We start from the raw sequence: 27,245 nt of genomic DNA on the forward strand, positions 1-27,245 counted from the left end.
TTTCTAAGTACTGACTTAGAAATAATATGCTTCATTGATTTTGTGAACTCATCTTTTTCATGTGATATTGAAGACAAGCCAGATGTGTTTGTTGCAAGACTGATTTGGTTACTTTGAAAGCCAATAACAGATAATGAGAAGAAAATCACCAATTAATTAATCTTTTTCTAAATCCATGACTTCCCTGTTAAAAGCAATTTTCAGCTCTGTCTGAGATTTCATGTTTTTGAGCCAACTCTGAACTTTTATAAAAAGAAATCAATGTCCTTCTCTCTCTATCTTATTTTATGTAATTGGAGTTGCACCACTGAAGGACTGTTAAATGTGCAATTGAGAATCAAATGCTTAACATAAAAAAAAAAGACTGTCTACAAAGTTAATTCAAGTCAAAGGAAAATGGATAGAGTAGATCCAATAAGTTATTCCTGCTTTCTTCCCTAATTGTAACTTGAAGTAACTTAAAAAAAATTTATTACAGTATTTATTGGAAATAAGTCTGAATGGTCCAAATACTGACTGAGATTTTGTTCTCTAGATGAACTTTTCAGATATCATTCTGATCTATCTTTTAAAATGCTGTTATATGTGCACTGCAAAATAATCAAAAAAGAACTGTGTAATATGTAAACACTATTATTAGTTTGGTGTGTACTGGACTGTATTCGTTTTCTGTTGCTTAAAAACGAATACCTGAAATGGGGTAATGTATAAAGAAACAAAATTTATTTCTTACAGTTTGGGAAGCTGGGATGTCCTAGGCCCAGGGAGCACAACTGGTGAGGGCCTTCTTGGTGGGGACTCTCTGCAGAGTACCATGGTGACCCAGGGTATCACACGGTGAGGAGGGGGAAGAGCATTTTTTAATGTCTCAATTGCTCTCTTTACAAAGCCCCCAGTCTCCTTCCTGATAACCCTTTAAACCATGAACTCATTAATCCTTGAATAGATTAATCCATTCCCGAGGGCATAGTTCTCACAACCAATATCCAATCACCTCTTAAAGGCCCCACTTTTCAAATATCATATTGGGGATTAAGTTCCACATGAGCTTGGGGGGACATTCAAACCACAGTATGTACACATATACCTACACTTATAAAATTCTTTTTCCCTAATAGAAATAGAATTATATTCCACTGTTCTCAGCTGGCTTTTTTTTACCTGAATTTATCGTGAAAAAATTTCAATTTCAGTACATATGAATTTACTTCACTTTGTCTATATTTTTGCAACAGTTTCAGTTGGATAAAATCCTAGAACTGGTATCGCTAGGGCAAAAGCCATGTATGCTTAAAATTTTGGTTTGCCCTTCAAGAAAGCTTGTGTTCATTTCACCACCACACACAGAGAATGGGAGTGAAAGATAAAGTTTCAGAAGCAGAGCCACGTGACAGATTCTCCCAGGTTTTGCATAATTTAAAGTTATGATCAGATGGTTGCACGGCTGGCTTAGGGAGGGGATGCCTTTTGAAGTCAGATTTCTATGTACAGAACTCTCCAACCTAACTCTCCAACCTCACTCCCTACCAGGAGAAGAAAGTGCTGTGTGTGTGTAACAGAGAGACAGAGACAGGCTCAGCGGGAAATCGGGGGAATGCTGTTCCTCTGCAGAAGATCCCTCAAAATGCTGAGTGTAGCAGAGGGGAGATTTTTGGAGTCAGAGCTGGATTTAAATTCCAGCTCCATCTCTCAGTAGCAGGGTGTCTTTTGGCAAATTGCTTAGCATTTCTGACCTCTGTTTTATCATCTATAGAATGGGGATAATCACACTGCCTTACAGGGTTCTTTGTGAAAATGAATTGTGTTACTTAATGCAAAGGGCTAATAAATGGTGAGGAGAAAGAGCTAGGTGAATAGCTGTTGTGGAGATGCTAGAAGGTGAGGATGACCAAGCCAAGGGCATACTGGAGGGTAAAGTTTTGACCACTTTTGCGGAAACACTTGAGGAAATCACTAACATTCTAGTTAATATATGCTATGTAACACTATACCTTCCCCACCCACATTCCGGATCCCTCTGCTGATTTTCATCATAGCACTTTTATCATCTTCCAACAAGCCTTCTTACTTATTTATTATGTTTACGGTTTATCTGAATCCTCTCCTAGGATGCTCTATATGAACAGGGATCTGTTCTTGTTCACTAAATCCCAATGTCAGTATAGCCTGAAACAAAGCCTGACACATAGTAGGCTCAATAAATGAATGAATGAATTCCTACTTAGCATTTCTGAAACCCATTCAGATATATTGGCAGCTAATAAGGCCACCCTCTGGACACTGAGCATGCCCAAGATAACTCAGGTACAGCTTGGATTAACACAGATTACTAGGCCAGGAGTCAGAATTTGCAAGTTCTTTCTCAGCTTTTGCCAATTCCAGGGCTGACCACTCACTAGCTGGATTCCTGGGCAAGTCATGTAACAACTTAACTCAAGCTTTAGAAAAATGATTAGCAATGCCTACCTGTCATGACTCCCTCACATTATGCACAGATTATGTAAGATCATTTTGTAAACTCTAGATTTTTATATGAGGCATAGCAAGAAAGACCAAATGCTTTTACTTTTTAAAAAATATATAATTGTACATATTTGTGGGGTACCATGTGTTGTTTCAATTCATGTATATACTGTACATTGATTCACTTAGGGTAGATAGCATATCCATTTTCTGAACATTTAGCATTTCTTTGTGGTGATTACAGTCAAGATCCTCTTTTCTAGCCATTTAAAAATCTTCAATATAATATTATTAGCTCTAGTCAGCCTAGAACACTAGAATTTATTCTTCCTATCTACCTGAATTTTGTACCCATTAATCTACCACTTCCCCACTCCACTTCTGCCCCTGACCCTCTTTCCTTCCTTCCCAGCCTCTAGTAACCATTATTCTACTTTCTATTTCTATGAGAACCTTTTTTTTTTTAGATTCCACATATGAGTGAGATCATGCAGTATGTGTCTTTCTGTGCCTGGCTTACTTCATTCAACATGATGGTCTTCAGTTCCATACATGTTGCTGCAAATGACAGGAATTTTTTTAACAGCTGAATTGTATTCCATTGTGTACATATACCACAGTTTTTTATCCATTCATCCATTGATGGGCATTCAGGTTGATTCCATATCTTGGCTATTGTGAATAGTGTTGCCATGAATATGGGAGTGCAGGTCCATATATTGATTTCATTTCCTTTGGGTATATACCCAGTGGTGAAATAGCTGGGTTGTAAGGTAGGTCTATTTTTAGTTTTTTGAGGAACTTCCATACTGATTTCCATAATGGCTGCATTAATTTACATTCCCAACAACAACATGTATGAGAGTTCCCCTTTCTCCACAGCCTCATCAGCATTTGTTATTTTCTGTCTTGTTTATAACAGCCATTTTAACTAGGGTGAGATAATATCTCACTGTGTTTTTAATTTGCATTTCCCTGATGATTAGTGATTTTGAGCATTTTTTCATGTTGGCCATCTGTATGTCTTTTTTGAGAAATGTCTTTTCAAGTCCTTTGCCCATTTTTTAATTAGGTTATTTGTTTTTTTTTGCTTCAAGTTGTTTGAGTTCCTAACATATTCTGGATATTAGCCCCGGTCTGATGTGTAGTTTGTAAACACTTTCTCTCATTCTGTGGGTTGTCTCTTCACTTTGTTGATAGTATCCCTTGCTGTGCAGAAGCTTTTTAGTTTGAAGTAGTCCCATTTGTGTATTTTTGCATCAGTTGCCTGTGCCTTTGTAGTTTTGTTTTAAAAAGTGCTGCCCACTCCAATTTCATGTAGTGTTTCTCCTATTTTTCCTTCTAGTAGTTTCATAGTTTGGGGTCTTAAATATAAGTCTTAACTTATTTTGAGTTGAGTTTTGTGTATCGTGAGAGATAGGGGCCAAGTTTCAATCTTCTGCCTGCGGATATCCAGTTTTCCCAGCACCATTTATTGAAGAGACTGTCCTCTCTCCTGTGTATATTCTTGGCACCTTTGTCAAAAATCAGTTGGCTGCAAGTGAGTGGGTTTATTTCTGGGGTCTCTATTCCATTCCATTGGCCTATGTGTCTCTTTATGCCAGTACCATGCTGTTTGGCTTATCATTTACAGCTTTATAATATATTTTGAAGTAGTTTGATGCCCCCCACTTTGTTCCTTATGTTCAAGATTGCTTTAGCTATATGGATTCCATACATATTTTAAGATTTTTTTTTTCTATTTCTGTTAAGAATGTTACTGGTATTTTGATAGGGATTGTACTAAATGTGTAGATTGCTTTGGGTAGTATGGACATTTTGGTGATACCAACTCTTCCAATCCATGAATATGGAATATTTTTCCATCTATTTGTGTCACCTTCAATTTCTTTCACCAATGTTTTATAGTTTTCATTGTAGAGATCTTTCACCTCCTTGGTTAAATTTACTCCTAATTATTTCATTATTTTGGTAGCTATAATGAATGGGATTGCTTTCTTGATTTCTTCTTCAGATATTCAATATTGGCATATAGGAATGCTATTGATTTTTGTATGTTGATTTTGTATCCTGCCATTTTACTGAATTCATTAGTTAGTTCTAGTAATTTTTTGGTGGTCTTTAGGGTTTTCTATGTATGTGATCATGTCATGTACAAATAGGGATAGTTTGACTTCCTCCTTTCCAATTTGGATGCCTTTATTGTTTTCTCTTGCTGTATTGCTCTGGCTAGAACTTCCAATACTCTGTTAAATAAGAGTGGGGAAAGTGGGCAATTTTCTGTAGTTCCAGATCTTAGAGGAAAAGCCTTCAAATTTTTTCCATTCAGTATGACATTTGCTGTGTGTTTGTTGTATATGGCCTTTATTGTGTTGATGTACATTCCTTCTTTACCTAATTTGTTTTTATCTTAAGGGGGTGCTGGATTTTATCAAATGCTTTTTCTGCATCTATTGAAAAGATCATTTTTTTTTCCCTTTATTATGTTGATGCAATGTATCTGTTGATTTCCTTACATTGCATTCCCTGGGATGAATTGAATCCCACTGGATTGTGGTGAATGATCTTTTTAATGTGTTGGATTTGGCTCACTAGTATTTTGTTGAAGATTTTCATGTATATGTTCATTAGGTAGTTTTCTTTTTTTGTTGTGGCTTTTACTAGTGATAGGGACCAAAAATCAAAACGAGCAATAAATGGGCAATGGCAGATATTGCTGGACTCTAGACCAAGCCCAAGGCTCTTGGGTGGAATGAAGACCTGAAAAAGTTTTTTTTTTTTTTTTTAAAGTGCTTACCTTGGGGGAAGGGGTTCCCCAAAGGCAATTCAGGGCATTAGGTGATCAGTTATTAAAGAAAATCCTCAGCAAGTTTAGAGGCTTAGCCCCTGGCCCTAAATGGGTATATCTGGGCTATGCAATTTGTGGACAGCCCTTGGGAATGGCAACATATAGACAAGGTCAGGGGCTGGTGATCACCAGGAAGGAAGGAAGGAAGGAAGGAAGAAAAGGAGAGGAGGGCTTTATGGGATGGCAGGAGGACTCTGTGGGGATGCTCCAGCTTCTTAGGGCAGCATCCCTCCAGGGAAGACTTGGCCTGTTATTCCCCTCCCTTGAGGTGAGGCCATGACTAGATCCACCACAAGACTCAAAAATCTGGGATGCATATGTGTTTTGATCCTCCCACCAACCCCCTCTGCCTTTCTTTTTTCATGAGCCACCTCTGTTCTCTAGCACCTTTTGGAAAATAAAGCTTTCTTCCTGGTTTTCTACAGTGATACTCTGTCTTAATATAGGCTTCAACCATGGGGAGTAACTTACAGTTTCCTAAATAAGTCACTGGTCTGTTGTCCTTAGATCTTTTTGTTTGTTTGTTTTGTTTTTGGTGGCTGGCAGGTACAGGGTTAATCAACTTAGCTACCTAGCCAGCCCCCACCCTTAGATCTTTACATGTGATTCCGGCAACATGGTGGACTAAGCCTTCTTGGAACCATCAACCTCACAAACTGCTTAGGCACCATTTTCCCCACGCAGAATTGCTGAGTGTGATGAGAAACATTTGAAGGGACTGTAATTCCCACATAAATGATATAAAGACAGACAACAAGGTTAAGGAGGGCCACTGTGTGCTAGGATATTATATTCCCCTTGTGGGAATTATTAAAGGCTTTGAGAAGTCCTGTGGTTTAAAAAGGGTAGGGGGGAGGAAAGCCTGTTTAAATTTGTTCAAATCAGTATTTCCCTAAATTGTTAACGAGGGAACCATACTTTGCATAAGTTCAGTGTAACACACTTTGGAAAACACTGATGTAAAGCATGGGAACATTTTATGAGCTCATAGGAAGAAAAGGAGAGGGCACTTCTGAGTTTTTGCATGCCATGTTATCATGTAGTTGTGATGTAGTGGTTGTGGTGGTGGTTCCAGGCTGACTAAGGAAAGGAACTGTCTGCCCTCTGGGCCAAATCCTTACCTGTGGAGTGTGAAGAAGTCATTTTATTATATCACTGCAAGTAAATAAGCACAAGGAATTGACTTATACTAACTAAAACCACTTGAGATGTATCTATAAACCAGAATGCCCACATGTAAATATCCTGAGTAATCAGAAACACGAGCTCTGGAGTCAGACGCTGCTCACCTCTCAGCTCTTTGACTCACTTCTTATGTGACCTTATGTGAGCCTTAGTTCTCTCATGAATAAAATATGGATAATAATACTTTCTATCTCCTGAATTAATCCATATAAAGCACTTAGTACAGGAAGCTTTTATTTAAGCAGAGAATCAGAATTTGAAGTTACCACATCTCATGGTCTATTTCTAGGCTGTGACAGTATCTAGAGATATAGATATTCTGCTGTAGAATAACTATTAATGGAGGAACATGGGGCTGAGAACAAGCAGTGACTGTAAATGAAGTGGATTATTTGATTCACCAGAAATTTTCTGAAAATGCTTTCACAAGAGAAGAGGTACAGTGCCTGGTGGGCTTTATGGACTTTGCTCCACAGATCATGAGGAAGGATCAGGGGTCACAGAGCTATGAGGTCTTTAGTCCATCACTGAGAGGCCCATGTTGTACAGAGGAAGGCCTGGGGGTGACTGACAGCCGAGTGCTGGGGCAGTGTGGCTTGTGAAGGGATTGGAGGAGATAATAAGGAGAGCTCAGCAAGGAGGAGAGAAAGTGGGGAATATTTTTAAGAACTGCTAAAAGTGCGGAGCTTAGGGGACAGAAAATTATGTCCCAAGAAGGCTTCTGGGATGTTTCTTTGTGGCACATGATATCAAATCCCTGCTTTAAGGAAACCTACAATAAAGGTCTGCATTATGTTTCAAGGTTTCTAGCATTAGATTTGTGTTTCCTTTGAGTGTGATGTCATGCTTTTACTGAGACACATGTGGCCACTAGATTTATTAGGGCTGCACTCAACAGGCTTCTTTCCCTTCTTTTATTCAATTTTTTTATGTCTCCTATATTGCTCTTTCCCACCAGTCACTAGATGTGCCATTCATAGCAACAGCATGTGATTTATATCTCAAGATGTGTTGCAGTTTCCAATATAACATTTTATTTTATTTACATATTGTATTACATTATCTATATTTTTGCATATTTGAAAAGTGGCTCTTTCATAAGATTCAGGTATTACTTTGATTTCCTCTGCAGACTACTACACTTTGAAATCATGTGTGGTACTACAGCCAGTGTTGGCATCCTGCCGACTATGCCAGTTGTCACACTCAGGGTCTTTTACCTGCCCATAATCCTGCCAACTGGGCCAATTGTCGAGCTAGGGCTGGGTCTGGAGCTCACAGGCCCCTCAAGCCCATTCACAGACTGGGTCACAAACCCTTCACATGCCAGGCTGGGTTCTCAGACCCCTCACACCCCAGGCTGGGTCACCAGACCCCTCACATGCAGGTCTATGAGCTAGGTAACCTGCCAAAAGGTTCTTGGAGCCATAGGTTGGAGAGCATGGTCACACTGGGGCAGACGCCAGCCAAACCTGTGGTGCCATGGATGAGCACCAGCTCCACCCACCCACCCCCACAATTTGTTTATTGAACCACCCCCAACTGGCCCTGAGGTGAGGGGAGCCTGATTAAATTATTCTATTTTGCCAACATCACGTCTTAGAGTTGGTTGCTCTGGGAAGAGTTCCTATATGTGGCTGATACCACTATACATAAATTATCAGCATCCAGAAACCGCAGTCTGCTTCTGTCATCAGGATAAATTCTGACTCAATTATCAGTAAATCTGTTCACTTTCTGAACTATTCAGAAAATTGGAGAGTGAGGACACGTAGGCTATATTTGAGCATCTGCCTTAATTTTTTTTGGAAGATGAGCTTAGAAGGAACCAAATATAACTTGATAGTCCCCACTTTTTGCTGCAGTAAATTTTTGGTAGTTTGGTCCAAAAGATGGATGAAAATGCTTAGAATAAATTCCTTACTCACCTGCTTGCCTTTCAGAATCAAAGAGGAGTGATCATTTGGATACCATCAATTTTATAGGGAAGACAAAACAGAAAGCTTTGCCTGGAACATGTTTAATACAAGTTTGGACTTGCAGCACTGGAGAGAAACATTGCTCAAACTTTAAAGCTTTCTCTTCACAATTTTTTTCAGATTGTCACTGAATGTATTTCCTCCAAAAGTGGAGCAAGCTCACTTCATTAAATAGCAGATCCCATCAAGAACTTTTCCTGAGTTATGCTTCAAAGGTGATAGGGCTGCTTAGGAGAGGATGAATCGAGGTGACATCAGAACCTAGACCATCAACAGAGATGCCCTATCAACATGGTGATCAAAGACTAGAATCTTCCAAGATGGAGATGGTTTCCATTTTTCTGTCCCATGTCCTTACTGGTTTATTAATTTGGACGAACCACGTGGCCTGATATTTTGATCAGAAGATATGGTCAGTCACCGTAATTACCGAGGAAGGAATCAGGGACTGTAGACTACCCTGTAGAAAAGGTACATAATGAAGGGAAGGGTAGAGAGGACTTGGGAGTTTAAGGGAGAAGGGAAGTCTTATTTGTTTGTTTTTAAGGAAAAAGAAAACTGAAAATTTTGTAGGCAAAGAAGTCAATGGAAAGAAAGGGATTGAAGGTAGAGGTAACAGTGAGGCAAGTTCTGGAGAAGACAAGAGTAGATTTCATCACAAGCCGAGGTGGGCCTTGGAGAGGAGGAGGCATGTGACATTCTCAGAGAAGCAGAAGAAGATGGAAGAAATAGTGGCATTTGAATTGAAGGCATTCCTGACACATGGCCTTAGTTGTCTCAGATAGTAAGTTAAGAAATGATCAGACATCTGTGAGGAAAACAAAAGTGGGGTGGGACTTTGGGAAGAATAGAAAAAAGCTACAGGAAAAGAAGACAGTGAGTTGCTAAGAGGAAAATAAATGCATTTCATGTCAAGTTTGAAGCTGCCCTGAGGGCCTGGTGGAGGTTAGGTAACAGGAATTAGCAAAGGCCCTATCACTAAATAGCTTGATTGTTAGTGTCATCATATAGCGGTCCAGAAGCCAAGGAAATGGCTAGTTTGAACTTGCTCAGGATTGAGGATTGGGAAGTGCATGTCATGGAGAGTCAAGGGGACTTGTGAGGAGTCCTTAGAGGGCAGCACTGTGTTAAAATGCTTGGAGAAACTTACGTTAAGTGAAATAAGCAAAGCACGGAGGGATAAATACCGTACATACTCTCTCATAAGTGGGAGCTAAGAGATAAAGAAGAAAGGAAAGAAAGACCACAGTGGGGCTTGGACTTGCAGAGGGAAAGAAAATACCTAAGGATACAAAGTGGAGTGGGGAAAGGGGGATGGGGAGGGAGGTTGGGGATAGTTGAGGGGACAGTTGGGTGGGGGACATGGGCTATAGTCACAATTTGTGGTAATGGACATGCTGCCAGTATGGATCTGGCCATCACATCTTAGGCACGAATGGCAACAATTTGCTTTGTACCCCATGAATATTCATAACCAATAAAACCAAAACAAAACACTTAAAATAAAATAAAATATATTTTTTAAAAATGCTGACTGTGGCACCAGACCAATGCCAAGGACCTAGGAGTTTGCTGAGGGCAGAGAAGGTTTATTAGAGAGGGTAGAAGGGAAGGACATCAAATTTAGGGATGATGACTTCAGAGGTCAACAATGCAGAGATGGAGCGGTTTAGAGTGATAATTCCAAAGTTTTCTGCAATGGAAGTTTAAAAAAAGAGTCAAGGAATACTGAGGTCTGAACGTTAAGGAAGTCATTCTTATGAACTTTGTTATTGTCCATTGTCCAGGCTGGACGACAGGTAGGTGGTGAGTAATCTGGTGCCATCAGAAGACAGGTGGAACTTATTGTGGCAGGGGGTCACCTGGGGTGATTTAAGAAAATGCAAAGATGTAAGAAAGATTCTGAGCAAATAGACTGTGGTCCCTCATGAAGCGCTGTGAGAAGTGTGAAGATGAGACGAGGAAGGGACTGCAGGGAGGGAAAAGACATGAACTGGATGGAGCGCGAGACCAGTTTGGACCTAAGAACCCCAGTCACATGGAATGATGTCGTAGATGTTATATAAAGTGTGGCTCTGGAGAAACACTGGGTTATGCTAACATAAACGGGTTTCTTTACTGCAAGGCCCTTCAGGGCCTGTGACAATGTACTGGTGTGCCTCATTTATCTCCAGGGAAAGAATGTGTGACGTGAATATGTGACATTCTTCCCACTTAGATGACCACAAAACTGGTTTTTCTTACAAATACCAGTATTCCAAAGTTCATACTTTGGGAAACTTGTAGGGCTCATCATAGGTTTTCAGTGTTTGTTGAATGAATGAATGAGTGAATGAATGAATGAGTTATAGGCAGGAAGTTAAGAGGCAGACTGGGAGGGTATCAAAATAAAGAGAAGGCATGTACGGTATTTTTTAACTAAGACAAACATTTTGAGCCTAGGAATCACTCCCTTTGGTACATCTGTCTAACGCACCTGCCGCTTTCTCGCCTGCATCCCTCTGCTACCTTCTTGCTACCAGTTGTGGACCAAGGAATAAGACTTATTCATTTAAATACATCTTATTACCTATTCGTTCCTTACTTTTGTAGGTGGTTCTTGCAAACCCCCAAGTGGATCTCAGTGAAAGCAAAGTCTTTGAGAGTGAAGTGTTGGCAGAGTATACCGTGAAGTTTTGAACCCTTGTGTGCAGAGGGTCCCAGGGTCCTCAGGTCTCCTGTGTGTTTACATGCAATGTACATGTATGTGCTACCCCACCCTAACAGCCTTCTTTCCTCTTCGATTTCAATCAGCTATTCCCACACCCACCCTCATTTCTTTTCACTCTGATGGTTAGCAAAGAAGAACAGGAAGCAAATGATACTCTGCAAAGAATCAGAGTGAACTGGTTGGAGAATGATGTGCCGGATTAATGCCGCTTCTGAAAATGGATAACTATCCCACTTCCCACCTCTGTAGCGGGTAGGAGGACAGACAGGAAAGGTCTCCATGACAGGAAACATAGTACAGAACTGTTCACCCAGAAAGGGATTTGGTTAAGCAACCTACGAGATTTTGAATGGCTCTCAAGTAAATATCTGTCGTAGGTGATACCAACCGTGGTGTAACCGTGACTTTTGTTGCTTTTTCAGAACGCCAACCAGGCAGCTCTATGGCCAATTCTAACACCCTCCCTTCAAGTTCAGCTGGGATCAGCAAGGAACTGCTTGATCTGCAGCCCCTCATCCAGTTCCCAGAGGAGGTCGCCAGCATCCTGACAGAGCAGGAGCAGAATATTTACCGAAAGGTCTTGCCAGTTGACTACCTTTGCTTCTTAACCCGGGACTTGGGCACTCCGGAATGCCAGAGGTCCCTGCCCTGCCTCAAAGCATCCATCTCGGCATCGATTCTTACCTCTCAGAAGGGAGAACACAATGCCCTTGAAGATCTTGTGATGAGATTTAATGAGGTAAGAAGCCACTTTAGGATGTTTTTGTATTTGAATTGTCAGTAAATTATTTTTAAGTATATTTCTCCTCTCAGCTTTGTGTGTCACTGATATCTCATTACCTCTGTGTCCTGCCACTTGCACGATGGCTGCTTTTCTTCAGGCAATGAGATAGACACCACATTGTCATCCTGGCTCTTTCTGCACCCCAACCTGCCCTGAAGCCTAATTGATCTTATCTCCATTTCATATCATTCCCAAGTCCACCAGTCCTTCTGCTTTGGACAACCAGACTTTCAATCCCTAGTTCTCCCTTCCCCCCACCTTGTTCCCACAGGTGCTTTTAAGACAGGATTTTTCAATTTTGACTTTTGATGACATGATCCCTGGCCACATCTGTCTAGCTTACACCCTCTTCCACTGTCAGGCCTCCTCAGCAGAAAATTAAACCAAGATACCTGGGTCAGGAGAGAAAGAGGAACCATGGGGCAATTCACTGAGGCACAGTGAATCACCCTACTCTCCTCTCTGCATCCCACTGAGATCTTCAGTCCCAGAAAGTCACTCTAAAGCCTCTGAGACCAAACCATCAGCCGGTCCTCAAGCAGAGAGGTGTGACTGGAGCCTGGGAACTCTTAGAATGGAGCCACTGTACAAGGTCTAGGCATTAACTGGGATGTAAAGAGCCAGTGGCTGACACCCCTGTGGCCCTGGGGCAAGGATGAGGGACAAGAAGGAGAGGCAGTTCTCTGTGCAGTGCTGGGGTCAAGGCATGATGCTCTTGGGCTTGAAGAGCACTTTCTCTCCGTAGTGTAATCCCACACCCAAAGTTTTCTACCTTTTGTTTTAGACTTTTTTTGCCTTGAATATTAAATCCCAAGATTTTATTCTGTGTGTTTGTTGGTGGTTGCTTGGTTGAACTCCACAAAAACAGTAATTTCCTGTTTTAGTTATCTAGTAAACTCTACCTAAATGCTAAGAGCATACTCCCATTCTGGGTCCTGTATGACTCTGATTGACAGAGAATCGATGAGCCTTTGTTACTTAAATACTTTCTAACTATAGCAGCTCGCTTGGCAGCCTCCATAGCTTGCCTTATGACATCCTGATGATGGTTGTCAATGTCAGTGACCGTGATAAGTCCCAGTGAATGCAGAACATGTTAGAGGCTGAGCTCAAGTGGTCCATGTCCAGATATGCCCCGGACACTGTCCCTCAGAGAGATCTGTTATCCGTAGGAACAGCTGATACTCATGTAGCACTGTTGTGCTCATCATCTTACATGTACCATTTCTTTGCTCCTCATGACAACCTTGGAAGACAGATATTGTCTTTAGCCCCATTTTACCAATAGGGAAACTGAGGTATGAGGAGATGAAGTCATTTGCCCAGGGTTACACAGGTAGGTGGCAACTGTGAGATTCAAACCTACATAGCCCGAGGCTGGGCTTTAAATCCTGCCTCTTACCTGCATCAGGCTTATGTGGGGAGTGGTGCCTGCTAAAACTGCAGACTCCTGGTCCCACCCCCACCTGAGTAAGGCAGACTCTCTGGAGTCCACAAGAGAGCTTGCAAACCACACTGCCCCAAAGTTGTTTTTTTAAAATAAATCTCCTGATGTTCATGATTTTCCTTACTGATAAAAATGGGGTGGAAAATGAAAGTACCAATAAATTGAGTGATTTTATTAGTGGATTGTACTGTATTTCATGAATTATTTTGAACTTCCAGATCTATTCACGCTTACATCCTTAGGACACTATTCTTGTCCTTTTTTTTTTTTTTTTTTTTCAAATTTGATCTGAACTTAAAAGTGAATTGCCAGAACTTTTAAAATCTAATTTTAAATTAAACTTGGATTTTTTCCATTCACTGCCATAACCTTGGGAATCAAAGACGAATCAGTGATTTCATTAATTCCAAGTTAGTGGCGATATGACCCACAGCTGGGTTGAAGCATGCTTTGGACTATCTCTGAAAATAGTTTAGCTAAGCAACTTCAGAACATAAACAAGATTTCTGGGAAAACGCTTAAACTACTTAAGAGAACAGTCTGTTTTCAAGTATTCTCAAGCATCTATTTTCATACAAATTATGGGTATGCTGATTAAAAACCAGTCTTATAGCAGATCCCAAATGATCTCCACTAGGCAACACTGGGATAGTGAAATTCTAATTGCCTTATACACTTTTCTTTATATACCTATTAAAAGAGAATTATTAAATTGAGATTTTTCTCCTACATAGAATGGCCTTGTTTCCAAATTACCATGGCTTTAAATACAGTAAAGAAAAGGAAGGAGATGAGCTTTCATTTATTTAGTAGGTGCTCTGGACTGGACATTTTCATATTCTTTAATCCCATTTAATCCTTATGACACAGTTGTCATTAGCCTTGTCTTACAATGAAGAAAGCAAAGCTTAGACAATAAAATAAATGATGATAGTGTTGGATTATGACTCATAGAATGAAATAAATATTCTCGGGTCCATACTGATATAAATAAATATTGAATAAATAATCAGTGTGGTGGGGGTAGGAGGAAGCACAGCTCTTATTTATAGAAGAATTCCAATTAATAAGTGTGGAAGAAATGAGGGAAATAGAAAATCATTATTATAACATTATAGTAATAATTGTTGCAGGCAAGAACCACTGATGAATTCTAAAGTTATTGGGTGAGAGTAAGTAAGTATGATGAGAAGCAGGACATTTGCCTAGTCTTGAAGCATCTCTCCACAAGGTATTTATCAATTCCAAAGGGGAAAATAGAATAGTGGGGAAACTCACTAGACACTGCCTTAACCAAGCGGTCAAGGTTAACATGACCAGTAATGAGAAATATTAATGTGTACCTCCTGCTATGATACACTGAGAAGGGCATGGCATCAGTTCTATGGCATTCTTGCCAAAAACACATAACCTAAATCTAATAATGGAAAAATATCAGGCAACCCCAAGCTGAGGGATAGTCTACTCTTCAGAAATGTCAAGATCATGAAAAGTAAGAAAAACATGAGGAATTGTCAAAGGCTAGAGACAAGGAGACATGACAACTAAATGCAGTTTATGATCCTATTGGATACTGGGTTAGAAAAAAGGAATTAATAGAAAAACTGGTGAAACTCTAATAAGGCTTGTAGTTTAGTTAGTATTTTTGTATCAATATTAATTTCCTGGTTTTAATAACTGTACTATGATTGTGAAAGGTATCAACGTTAGGGAGAGCTGGGTGAAGGGTTTACAGGAACTCTCTGTACTATTTTTGCAACTTTTCTGAAAATTTAAAATTACTTCAAAATAAAAAAATTTTTAAGTGAAGCAATAAGTTCAGAGAGGTTGAGCCACTTGTCGAAGGTCACACAGTAGCTGAGTGGATATGAGAATCCAGATCTGTCTTCAAAGTCTGTCTCTTCTCACCCAGTTGCCTCTCTACCTGTCAAATTATCAAGTTCAAGTTTGTAGTAAAACCAGAATTGCTAATTTGGAATTTAATTAGCCTCAAGTCTCCTTTCTCTTTTTTCTCTTTCTCTTTCTACTTTTTTTCTAAATCTCCTGTGCATCTATCCTTTTTCTACTTCTGTTTCGATTTTTGTCCAATTTCCTTTTATCTAGACTTCTGCCATCACTCCCTCATTCATTCATTCATTCATTCATTCACATAAGATATATTTATTGGGCACCTACTATGCCTTCTCTTTTTTCCACTGGTACATCATACTCTTTAAAAATAAGAAATTTGCAATATATGATGAAAATTGCCAACATTACTAGCTCATAATTTGGTTCTGTCAAAAGTGGATACACAAAATAAACTCACTTTCCTCAGTGGAAGGCAGATGTATATTCCTTGGAACATTGTAGGATCTTAAAGACAAGAAAGAGAATATTCGCTCCATTGCCGGGTGCTAGTCACTTAGGGGAGAACTGAATGCATTTATTCATTCATTCAATTATTCAGTTGACATTTATGCAGCACTTCTTAGAAGCAGGGCACTGTGGTGGAGATGCACTAAGGAAAGTAAGTCTGTGGCTGCCAGAAGCTACAAGGCACAGACACAAATAATTACCAAAAAAGGCAGGAAGGGAGTGCAGTGTGAGTGGCACGGACAGTGAGGACCGAGGTGTCCAGGTGGGTGCTCAGAGCTCTCCCTGCTGAGCACTGCAGTGTGGGGCTGGGCTGTGAGGGATGGGAGGCATCAAGGGCGGAGGCTGTGCGAAAGAGAGAACATTCCAGACTAGAAGACAATTGAACCATTTTTGTCATGAGCTAGACTCACTGTTCAGGGAGGCAGCTTTCTCCTGATTGTCAGAACACGATCATGAGCTAGAAGTTTCCCACATTCTAACAACTCTTCACACAATGACTAAGTGCAGTGTGGGCGGAGGGAAGAAAATTCCCAGTGCCTTTCAGGCAATGTCGCATCATGTTTATTCTTTGGAAATTATGGTTAAAATGCAATTCAGAGTAAGACCATGAAATAACTGAAAAGGTTTAGCTTACATTAGGGAACAGGAGATAAATCCTTTAAAATCAGTTTGGATTGTGGCTTGGAAACAACATTTTAACCCATTCTCCCTTCTGCTGCCCCTATAATGCACACTAGAGAAGCTTCTTGAAGGCAGTTTCTTTATCCTTGAAAATTAACAGAAGTGAGTGCAAGGGGTCAGTCCTCAAGCAGGTGGTAGTTAAGGTCTCTGCTGGGGGGAGTTCCATCCTGCTTTGCTTGGTTTGGAGACACATCTTCCTGAACCCTCTCATCTGGATGCCTCTCTCTAGTCATATTCTTGATCTAAAGCTCCAAGAAGCCATAAATTCTTAAGCCATTTTTCTTTTCTAGAAGAGACAGAGGACTATTTTGTAGATAATGTTACCAAAGAGATCACAGACATCAGCACTCGCAGCTGAGAAGAGATGAGAAGCAAATCGAGATTGTTCATCCTTCCTCTTCTGCTCCCTCTCTTTCTTTTCTTGAGAAGCGCTGTGGTGGAACATGGAGTGAGGGGAAAGATTCTGGGACCACATTTCTTTTTATTTATTTATTTATTTTTAATTTATTAAGAATATTCATGAGATACAAAGCTAATTGTCGCTGCTCCTGCCCATGATGTGAGGGCCAGATTCATACTGGGGGCACACCCACCACCAGAAATTACCCTTGCACCCCCGGTCCCCAACCTCCCTCCCCCTCCCCCTCTCCCCCCCAACTCCAATTTGTAGCCCCAGGAATGTTCCCTCCCTCTGTTGGATCACGGCACTACTGTGGTCTTTCTTTCCTTCCTTCCTTTCTCTCTTAGCTCCCTTCCACAAATGAGTGAGCACATGGGGTATTTATCCCTCTGTGCTTTGCTTGTTTCACTCAACGTAAGTTTCTCCAGGTTCATCCATGTTGTTGCAAATGAGAGTATTTCATTCTTTTTTATGGCAGAGTAGTATTCCATGGTGTATATATATACCAGAGTTTCCTTATCCAATTATCCATTGATGGACATTTAGGTTCCATTTAGGTTCCATATCTTGGCTATTGTAAGCAGAGCTGTGATGAACATGGGAGTGCAGGTATATCTTCGACATGATGATTTCCATTCCTCTGGATATATACCCAGAAGAGGGATTGCTGGATCATATGGAAGATCTATCTGTACTTGTTTGAGAAACCTCCAAATTGTTTTCCATAGTGGTTGTACTAACTTACAGTCCCACCAACAGTGCAGTAGTGTTCCCAACTCTCCACACCCTCGTCAGCATTTGTTATTCACCGTCTTTTTGATCATAGCCAGCCTAACTGGGGTGAGGTGGTATCTCAGTGTGGTTTTAATTTGCATTTCCCTGATGACTAGTGATGTTGAGCATTTCTTCATGTATCTGTTGGCCATTTGTATGTCTTCCTTTGAAAAATGTCTATTCAGCTTCTTTGCCCATTTTATAATTGGGTCATTTGTTTTTTTCTGTATAATTGTTTGAGTTCTATGTATATTCTGGATAATAATCCCTTGTCGGATGCATAGTTAGCAAAAATTTTCTCCCACTCTGTAGGTTGTCTTTTCACTCTGTTGATTGTTTCCTTTGCTGTGAAGAAACTTTTTAGTTTGATATAGTCCCATTTGTTTATTTTTTCTTTTGCTGCTTGTGCTTTCAGGCTCATGTGCATAAAGCCTGTGCCCTGACCTAATTGCTGAAGTGTTTCACCTATATTTTCCCTCAGTAATTTTTCAGTTTCAGGTCTCATTCCTAGGTGGGACCACAGTTCTGAGCCGCTAGTTCTCAAACCTCTTGCCTCCTCGGTGTCGCCTCTGTTCTTGTGTTGTTTACTCAGGGATGGTCTTCAGGGTAGGAACTCTTCATTGTCTGCATCTACAGCTAGTCCTCAGGATCTGTCACCAAAGTGAATTTTTGGCTCCATAACCTGTCACTGCCCACACCACTGTCAGGCTCTCTTTTCTGTAACAGATAGTTGATATCTCTGGCTCAGGAGTGATTTTTGGCTTCAAGAGGCCATTAGCACGTTCACTTTTTCCTATACCCTGAGAGGGCAGTTTTTGCCTGTCTAGTGGTTCTTGGCAAGACCATTCATCTGGGCTCCTCTTTCGGACCAGCTGGTCCATGAGCCCTAGATTGAGGCCCACAGTTATACTGAGATCCCAGAAGCCTCTTCAGGGCTTCCACCTGGCTCAGAGTTCTGGGGTCTTCTGCCCCCCTTTGTGTGGTCAACCTGAGCATGAGTCAACCTGCTCCCTTCAGCCACACAAACAGGTGCAGCCCAAAGTGACACTCAGTTGTTGCTTGTTTCTTCCATCTGGTAGGTCTCAGCAGATGTCAGTTCCACAGTTTAAAGGCCACCCCCTCTATAAAAAATGCCCAGGTGCAGCTTGGCTCTCTGGGAGAGAACAGTAAGAATAAATAAACCATCGGGCCAGAGAAGAGCTGTTTGAGGTGTGTCTTCTCAGCCAAAATCCCTTGAATACTTCATAAGCGATGACGATCACTTTGGCAGATTCCAACATCTAAATGTCTGTCTGGTCATAGCTGAGGAATGACTGTTTCAGCACAATAAGCAGGAGGCATGGCATACAATAATGGTCTGGGGCAGAGGCAGTGTCCTCATGTCCAAATATTGTTCCTTCAGTTGAAATGTTTTGGAAAAAATACTGTTTTTGAATTTGTATATTCAACCCTGTTAAGAAAAGTTTCCTGTCAAAGCTTTTCCCCCTTTTATAAAAGCAGAGGGCTGGCCAGTTAGCTCAGATGGTTAGAGCATGGTGCTAATAACACCAAGGTCAAGGGTTCAAATCCCCATACTGGCCAGCCACCAAACAAACAAAAAAAACTTTATAAAAGCAGATAGCCTACCAATTCATCTGTTCAGGGCTTCTATACGAACTTTCTTCTTCAAATCTGAACACTCAAAGGGTAAATTGCAGATAAAGCCCCCTTGGTGTAAGGGAAATTTCAGCTCCCTTTGGGAAACCAAATTTCTCCTTGAATAATGCATGTGTCCCCAGAGGTACACCTCTGAGAGCAAATGTTGTATTCTTTCCCTAGAACGTTTCACTGCACATTCCTGGGCTAACAGACATTTTACTCCAGAAATTTCTGGACTAAAAAAATACAGTAGGCAATTGAACCACAGACACTCAGCTGTGCAGGGCAACATTCTGAGGGCAAGGTTATTTGCAGGTGATGTGTCTGCACTGGAGCTGATTGACAGCAAATCATGTTTCATGGTTCTTGGCAATCAGCACCCACCGGCCTCTCCTTGCTCACAAGAACATTCAGTAAATGGCAGGGCTGAGCAATAAGAGGGGCACGATGGCACATCCTCAGCCAGCTTGCAGCTCTGGAGTCAGGCTGCTGGGTTCTAATCCACCATTCCCAGCTGTGTAACCTGGAGCCAACTACCTAATCCCACATCTTTAAGTGGGGATAATAATGGTACCTACCTCATGTACTTTATATGAATATTCAGAGATGACATGTGTAGAGCACTTAGCAGTGAGCAAAGACACAGTAATGGTTCAATGTTAGTTACAAAAAGAACACTAACAAAACTGCATTTTCAGAATAACTAATGATAATAAATTCCATATTATTTTGTTATTATTATGATCACCCCCACTTAACAGATGAGAAAATTGAGGCACAGAGAGGCTAAGTAAATGATGTATGGTTTCAGGGCTAAGATTTGAAGCCAAGTGTTCCAGCTGGCAGAGCTAAATTCTTGACTCATCTATTTGGTGCTGTTGAATCAAAAGCTGAAGGAGCCATTTTTTCCATTTGAATGTGGTTCTCTTACTCTGAGTGAAACCATTTCCTTCACAGCAGGATTAAAAATATTCTTTATAATTTCAACATGCATAATGTTGTTGACCTCCTTGTTGACTTCAACCCATGTGCTCACTTCCTGATATTGGAAATGTGGCATCTCCTTGGAATTCTGGTCCTTGAAATGGGGAGGAAAACAGCATCTCAAGATGTCTGAGAACATTAGAGTGTTAGGGATAAGTTGCTGTTTTTATCACACCAGGCAGAAGGTGGATTTCAGGTTTTTGGTGTTTTAAGTTTCCTTCTTGGCTTTGAGGTTTCCTTAAGTACTGAATGCCTGAGAATATTGGATTCTCCCCCCCAAAAGTCCAAATTTTAAGTTATTTTATTTCTTTATCTTCCTCTTTTTTTTTAAATGGTGAAAAAAATGTATTTTTAGAATTAGCCAGTGGGACTCAGTTTAGATGACCCCAATTTTATTGGCAATAGCCAAAGCATCATAATCTGGAGCCAGATGAACATACACCTTCTTCTCCCCATCGGTCCTGATCAGGGTGTTGACCTTGGCCACGTCAATGTTGTAGAGCTTCTTCACAGCCTGTTGGATCTGGTGCTTGCTGGCCTTGACATCTACAATGAACACAAGTGTGTTGTGTTCCATCCTTTTCATGGCAGACTCAGTGGTCAGGGGGAACTTGATGGTGGCATAGTGGTCAAGCTTGTTTCTCTGGGGGGCACTCTTCCGAGGATATTTGGGCTGCCTCCAGAGCTGCAGTGTCTTGGGCCATCAGAAGGTGGGTGACGTGCAAATCTTTCTTTGTGTGGCTGTGGACACCTTTTAACACTGCCTTCTTGGCCTTCAAAGCCATCTTGTGGGCAGGAGCTTTCTTTTCAACTTTCTGCAACATCTTTTGAAAATTAATCTTCCTCTCTTGACTCTATCACCTCTGCTATATCTTTCCTCTTCTCTCTCTATTTTGCATGAAACCCACACCCTCAACAGACATGGTGCTATGGTTTGAATGTGTTCCTTCCAAAATTCAGGTGTTGCCAATGTGATAGTACTAAGAGGTGGGGCCTATAAGAGGTGATTAGGCCATGAGGGTTCCTCCCTTGTAAAAGGCCCTTATTAAAGAGGCTTCAAGCAGAACTGGGCTAGCTCGCCCTTCTGCCTTGTGCCATCGGAGGACACAGCATTCTTCTCCCGGAGGATGCAATGGTAAGATTCCAATTTAGAAGCAGAGACCAGACCCTCACCAGACATCCGGACCTTCCAGCACCTTGATCTTGGTCATCCCAGCCTCCAGAACTGTGAGAAAACAAATTTCTGTTCTTTATAAATTACCCATTGTGTGGTATTCTGTTATGGCGGCATAAAACAGACTAAGATGGCTTTTGAAATTTAAAATCTTAAGTCCTACCTGTACTCCTAGTTGAGGCAACAGCAGAAGACAGTGCAGAAGGCCAACCAATCACCTTGTAAGTCAGAACGTTGACACCTGTGGCCATTCTTTAAACATCTAAGGTGACTTCCTTGAACGGTGGTTTTCACTGATCAGCAGAATGAAGACAATGGGAATTGGAATATTTTAAAAATATGCACATGCCCGGAGCTCACCTCAGGAGATTCTGCCTCCGTGGATACATGGTGGGGCCCAGAGTCACACCAGTATTCAAAGAGAAGAACCAAGCTGAATCCCAAAGCAAATGGGAAAATGATTATTGTCTTTTGGATCATCCATTACCACAGATAATTGAGAATCGTCCAACATAAATTTAAATAAATGTGGTGGCTTGCTTTCCCCTTCCTTCCTTCCTTCTTTCCTTCCATCTTTCTTTCTCTATATTTTTTTCATTTTTTGGTCCTAGTGCTACAGTGGAGAGTACTTGGTTTTGAAACCTTAAATATTCAAACTATTTTGTTATTATGATAGGCTATTTTAATTCTCTTAATTCTTTTTAAAGCTCACATTGTCTCTAGGTTTTAACCAACTCAGAAAGATAACTGCCAAAGCCATTGACCAACTGGGGGCTTGTTTTGTTGTTTAAAGTAGGCATCAAATTAATACTTCAATCCTGAGATGAGTAGAAATATGAATGGATCCAGTGGAAATTAGCAAATAGATAAAAATTTTGACATCCATGATAATTATTATTATGATTATAACTGGTAAACGCAACTGGAGGAGCAGTGCAGCAGCTTCTCAAGGCCCACGTCCTTTGCTGTCAGGTAGCTCACTTAAAAGCCCTGAACACTGTGGGAAGGACCAGGGAAGCTTTAGTCTGGGATTTTGAGCCTCTCTCCAGGACTGCACTAACTGACCCTATTAGGATGTTTAATTCAGCTCTTTGAAAAACCACTCTCTTAGAGGTCTTCACTGCACATGTAAGAGCCAAGGAGGAATGTATTTATGCTTTGCCAAGGATCTGCATTTGCCCAAAAGATTTAAACATTCATAAATCCAACTGCCTTCTCAATGCCTCCCCTTGGCTTCTTTCATTCAACCAGATTTTGAGTACCAACTTATGTACTGAACACTTTTGAGTGCTGGGGCTACAGCACAGAACAAGACAGACAAAGCCCCTGCCCTCACTGAGCTTACCTTCTAATAATGTCTCACAGGCCTCTCAAGTATGGCCAGCAAAGCACTGTTGACTTCTCCCTGCCCTGCTCACATACCACCTGGGTCCTTCCCTCGTCACCCGATGCAGCCATCCTCCCCATCTCAGTTACCGGCTTCACCGTCTACCCAGGGGCTCAGGCTGACAGCCTAGGATCATCCTTGATTTACTCTTTACCCAACCCCCCACCATTTAAGCCATCAGCAAGTCCCATTTGCTCTACTTACAAAATACTTCCTGAGTTGGGCCACTCCTTAGCATTTCACCCCCCAGCACCTTGGAGCCAGCCACCATTGCACTAACCTCTGGGACTGCTTTTGTGCTGGTGTACCCTATAATCCATTCTCCACTTAGCAGCTAGAGTGATCTTTTATAAACATAACAATAAGCCCTTCCTGACAGTCCTCCTAATGGCTTCCCTTTGCATTTGACATCAAATTCAAAATGACAAGACCCTGAATGATTTTGCTCTTGCCTACTCCTCCTACCTAACTTTATTCCACCCATCATTCTCTCTGGCTCCATTCCAGCCACACATTCTGTTTTCTGAACATGCCAAGCTAGTTTTCTCCACATGCCTCCGCACTTGCCCTTGCCTCTGCCTTAGACCATCTTCCTCCAGGTCATACTACAGCTGCTGCCTTCTCTTGGTCATGTGTCAGCTCAAGAGTCAGGAAACCATTGACTTTTCCAGCTCCTTATTCCAAAACTTGCATGCAAAGAACCAGAGATATAGTAATGACAGCTATCTAGTAGATGCTCAGTAAGTAAGTATTTAATGGATGAATAATGCTAACTCATGTTAATAATTATTTATCGAAATAAGTTCTATTAGAAATACAAAGAAAAGCACAACATGGTCCTTTGTTCAAGGAATTTATGACATAAATTCAACTGCAAGGCATATATGACAAAATACTGAATAATATACACATGGGGGGAAAGCAATGTCAAGCATTAACTATTGTGTGACTAGAGATGTGTCAGGGGTTAGTGTGAACAGTATGATTCTATTATTAAGTCTGGGTATGAGTCCAGGTTCTGCTACTTACTCACTATGGGACCCTCAGCAAGTAAGTGACAAACTGATTTTTGGCTTCGTATTTCTCATTTATAAATATGGGATCATTTTATCAACTTCACATGGCTATTGGGACACTTAAACAAGATAATGTACTGTATATAAAATCACCGAGCGCACGTTAGGTTCTCAATAAGTGGTAACTAATATGATTCGTGCCCAATGTGAGACAGACTGTGTGTGCCATAACAGTTGGAGAGATCACACAGGCACAGCCTCCTTGAGGATGACCGAGACTTCAGAGCCTTGGAGTTGGGGAGGGCTTTTGTCAGGCACAACTACGAACTTAAGCATTGATGAGGTTTTGGAGGCGATGACATAGACTCACACTATTCACCAAAAGTAGGAATCCCTCCTTGCACCTTCTTACCCAGCTTTTGCTAAAAACTTTCAAAGATGGAATTCACTCCCTTTTAACAAGCCTTTTCTGGTGAAGGAGCTTGATTTGTTTTAAGAATTCTTGCTTAAGCCAAACTGAAATCTTTTTCTTTATAAATTCCACCTGTCGGTCCCCAGGGGGAATAGTATAAATTATGTCTTCCTTTGGTGTGATTTTCTTGAGGCTAAACATTCCCCATATCTTCAAAACTTACATCATTTTTTAATATGTAAAAATGAGGATCCCTAATCTGTTCTGAATGGTGAGACTCTCCCTTCTTGCAGTTGGGTTAGTCTCCTGTTCTTAGTGCCTGCTAAATTGATTACTTTTTTCTATCAGCTGTGTCTTAATTATTAGCCCTGCTGATGGCCAACTAAACCCCCTTGACTTTTAGCATCCAAATAGCCATCAAGCTCATCTCTTCTCTGTGCATAGGTCGTTTTGTTTGTTGTTTTCTCAACTGGGTGTATTATTTTATATTTAAGTCTACTGAATTTTAATTTTCAGGGCATTCAAGCCTATCAAAATAATTTTGAATCTTAATTAAGCTATGTATTGAATTAACTGCCTCTCCTGGTTTTTTTTTTTTTCATATTCAGGTTTGATAAATATGTCTCATGTATATTTATTCAAATTGTTGGTAAAAATGTCAAACCAAATAAGAATTAATGGAAAGCCTTATGGCATGTCACTAGAGACTATTCATCACGTTGGTCTTGAATCATTAATCACCTCTTTGCAAAGTATTTTTAAGCTAGACTTGAATCTCCTTAACTCTACAATCATCCAACAAATGTTTCCCCATTTTGTCTCTAGGTATAACTTGAGATACTCTGTGAAACAACTTCCTAAAACCAAGACACGTAGCTGATATGCGAGTCAAATTGTCCTATCAAAAGAAAAGAAAAAATTGTGTGATTTAGAAATTAACTACTTGAGGATGTCTAATTTTTCTTCCATTTATTTATGATGATGCTGATGGAGAAATTAACGATGGAGCTGCTGTTAATTCTGTGCCTTGTGCTGGGCACTATGCCAAACACTTTATATACCTAATCACATTTAGCTTTCACACAACCCTGAAAGGTCGGAATCATTGCTTTATTTTACAAATAATAAAACTGAGATTCAAAAGGGCTATGTAATTTACTCAGAATCACAGGGCTAGAAAGTGACAAAGCCAATATGAAACTCAAACTTTTATGACTCCAGAGCCCAAACTCTCTGTTATATTGTTACACATATATAATACCGCATCTAATTGTAAAATAAATACTTGTCATGGGAAATACCATGAATAGAGAAATGGGGACATAAAATGCAAGTTTTGTTTGAGGGCTTTTAGGAGTGACCAAGTGAGACCAGGGCAGCATCTCCCAACATGAGTTCTGTGGGATGTCAGAATGCATTCTGTGGAAAAACAGTGCCCCATGGCCTAACACATTGGCCACAAGCTGGGTAAACGATATATTTTTATTTTATTATTGTAGGACTTCTCATGTTATTTATTACATTAATGTACATGGGGACTCTCCCAGAATGTAGCATTTCACAAAAAATACTTGGGTATGGAATGCCTGAGGTCCTGGTACCTATTACAGAACACACTTTGGGAAACTCTGTAGTAGGGGAGGGAGTGGGCCGGGGCCTTAATGCCTCAGTCTCCCAAAGCAGCTTGGCCAAAAGTCCCTCAAGAGGCAGAGAAGGAGCAGGGAAGGGGGTGAGGATTCAGCTGCAGGTCAAAGCAGAACAGATGCTATGGATGTTGAGGTCTAGGTCCCTCCTGCCCTGGCCACATGGACTTACAAGGTGAGATCCTAATCCTGTGATTCGGATTCCATAAGCCTCACATGAACAGAAGTTTCATTCCTTTTCATCACACCTCATACTTTAAAAGTTATACAGACACTAAAATTGTGTGTAAATCATTAGGATAGAAAACATGCAGGACCCGCCAGGACAAAAATGCAGCCAAGAAGTTTGTTGACATTTGCAGCTATCATACCCCTCTCCTCTATCCTCTCTCCCTCTTCCCTAGGTGATGCCCCGGTTTCCTTAAAGTCACACCTCTCTTGTCCCCCAAGCACCTCAATTCATGTAAAAGTTGTGGCTATGAGTCATTTTGTAATTTGTAAAATATTGTCTTCAATGAAAAGTAAAATTGTATTTGTAGCGATTCTTTATTTGGGTCAATCAAATATATAAATGCAACAAATACTCCATAGAAGGAGAGTAGATAGAAATCTGTATATTTATAGTCCTTCCACTTAATACCTTCTAAGAAGTTCTCTGCTGCTATATAAAATATGTTAATTTTTAGCTATAGAAACCCACAGCCAATCTTGGAGGAAATTTTTTAAAGTACACTTAAGTTTAAACTATTCATCAACTAATGTACACATTTATACCATGCCTTCCCTCTTGCAGAGCTCTCCACATGTGCATTTATCCTTATACGGCCACTCTGAGTGTGGCTCTGGGACTCCATCCTGTAACATTTTTATAGACACTTCTAGAGCAGCTTTTCCTAAAAATTTTTCTCAGAACCATGGTTTCTCAACAGCTCAGGGGGAGAAAGGAAAAAAAATTCAGGGTCCAGTAGGTTTCAGAAATGCCTTTGTAGCTCTTTCCCCCTTGTGCATTAGTATTCCCAATGCACTTTAGCATATTGACACTCTTAATTTACCAGCATTTCTCAAGTGTATTTAATGTGGAACTTTATTTTCCTGATCTTTCTCCAGTTCTGCAGAACATACTGCTCTTGAAACTACCAAACACAAGGAAATATTAAGGAACATAAGATACACATGTGAAATATTTAAATAGCACAACAGCCGACATACATTCCAGTCTCCCCTCCAGGCTGAGGACTCTGGGTCAGTCAGGGCTGGACAGTTCCAAGGTGAGTCAAATAAATGGCAAAGAGTTGGATGGAGGGAGGTGAAGATTCTGCTTGTTCAGACATATTCTGGGCAGGATCATAGAAGATGGCTTGA

General features: G+C 40.7%; 1 protein-coding gene and 1 non-coding gene across 2 annotated transcripts in view; both read left to right on the plus strand.

Annotated features, from left to right (window-relative positions):
• Positions 1-27,245, plus strand: part of PLCE1 (phospholipase C epsilon 1) — a 272,101-nt gene that overhangs the window by 118,648 nt on the left and 126,208 nt on the right. The window contains exon 3 of the mRNA XM_063102561.1: positions 11,608-11,924. Coding sequence (XP_062958631.1) covers positions 11,608-11,924 — 317 coding nt within the window. The remainder of the gene's footprint in view (positions 1-11,607; positions 11,925-27,245) is intronic.
• TRNAI-AAU (transfer RNA isoleucine (anticodon AAU)) lies at positions 19,136-19,210 on the plus strand. The gene has a single exon. It is a non-coding gene; the product is annotated as a tRNA-Ile (tRNA).

Source organism: Cynocephalus volans, chromosome 7 (assembly GCF_027409185.1).
Source record: "Cynocephalus volans isolate mCynVol1 chromosome 7, mCynVol1.pri, whole genome shotgun sequence".
NCBI classification, from domain to species: Eukaryota; Metazoa; Chordata; class Mammalia; order Dermoptera; family Cynocephalidae; genus Cynocephalus; species Cynocephalus volans.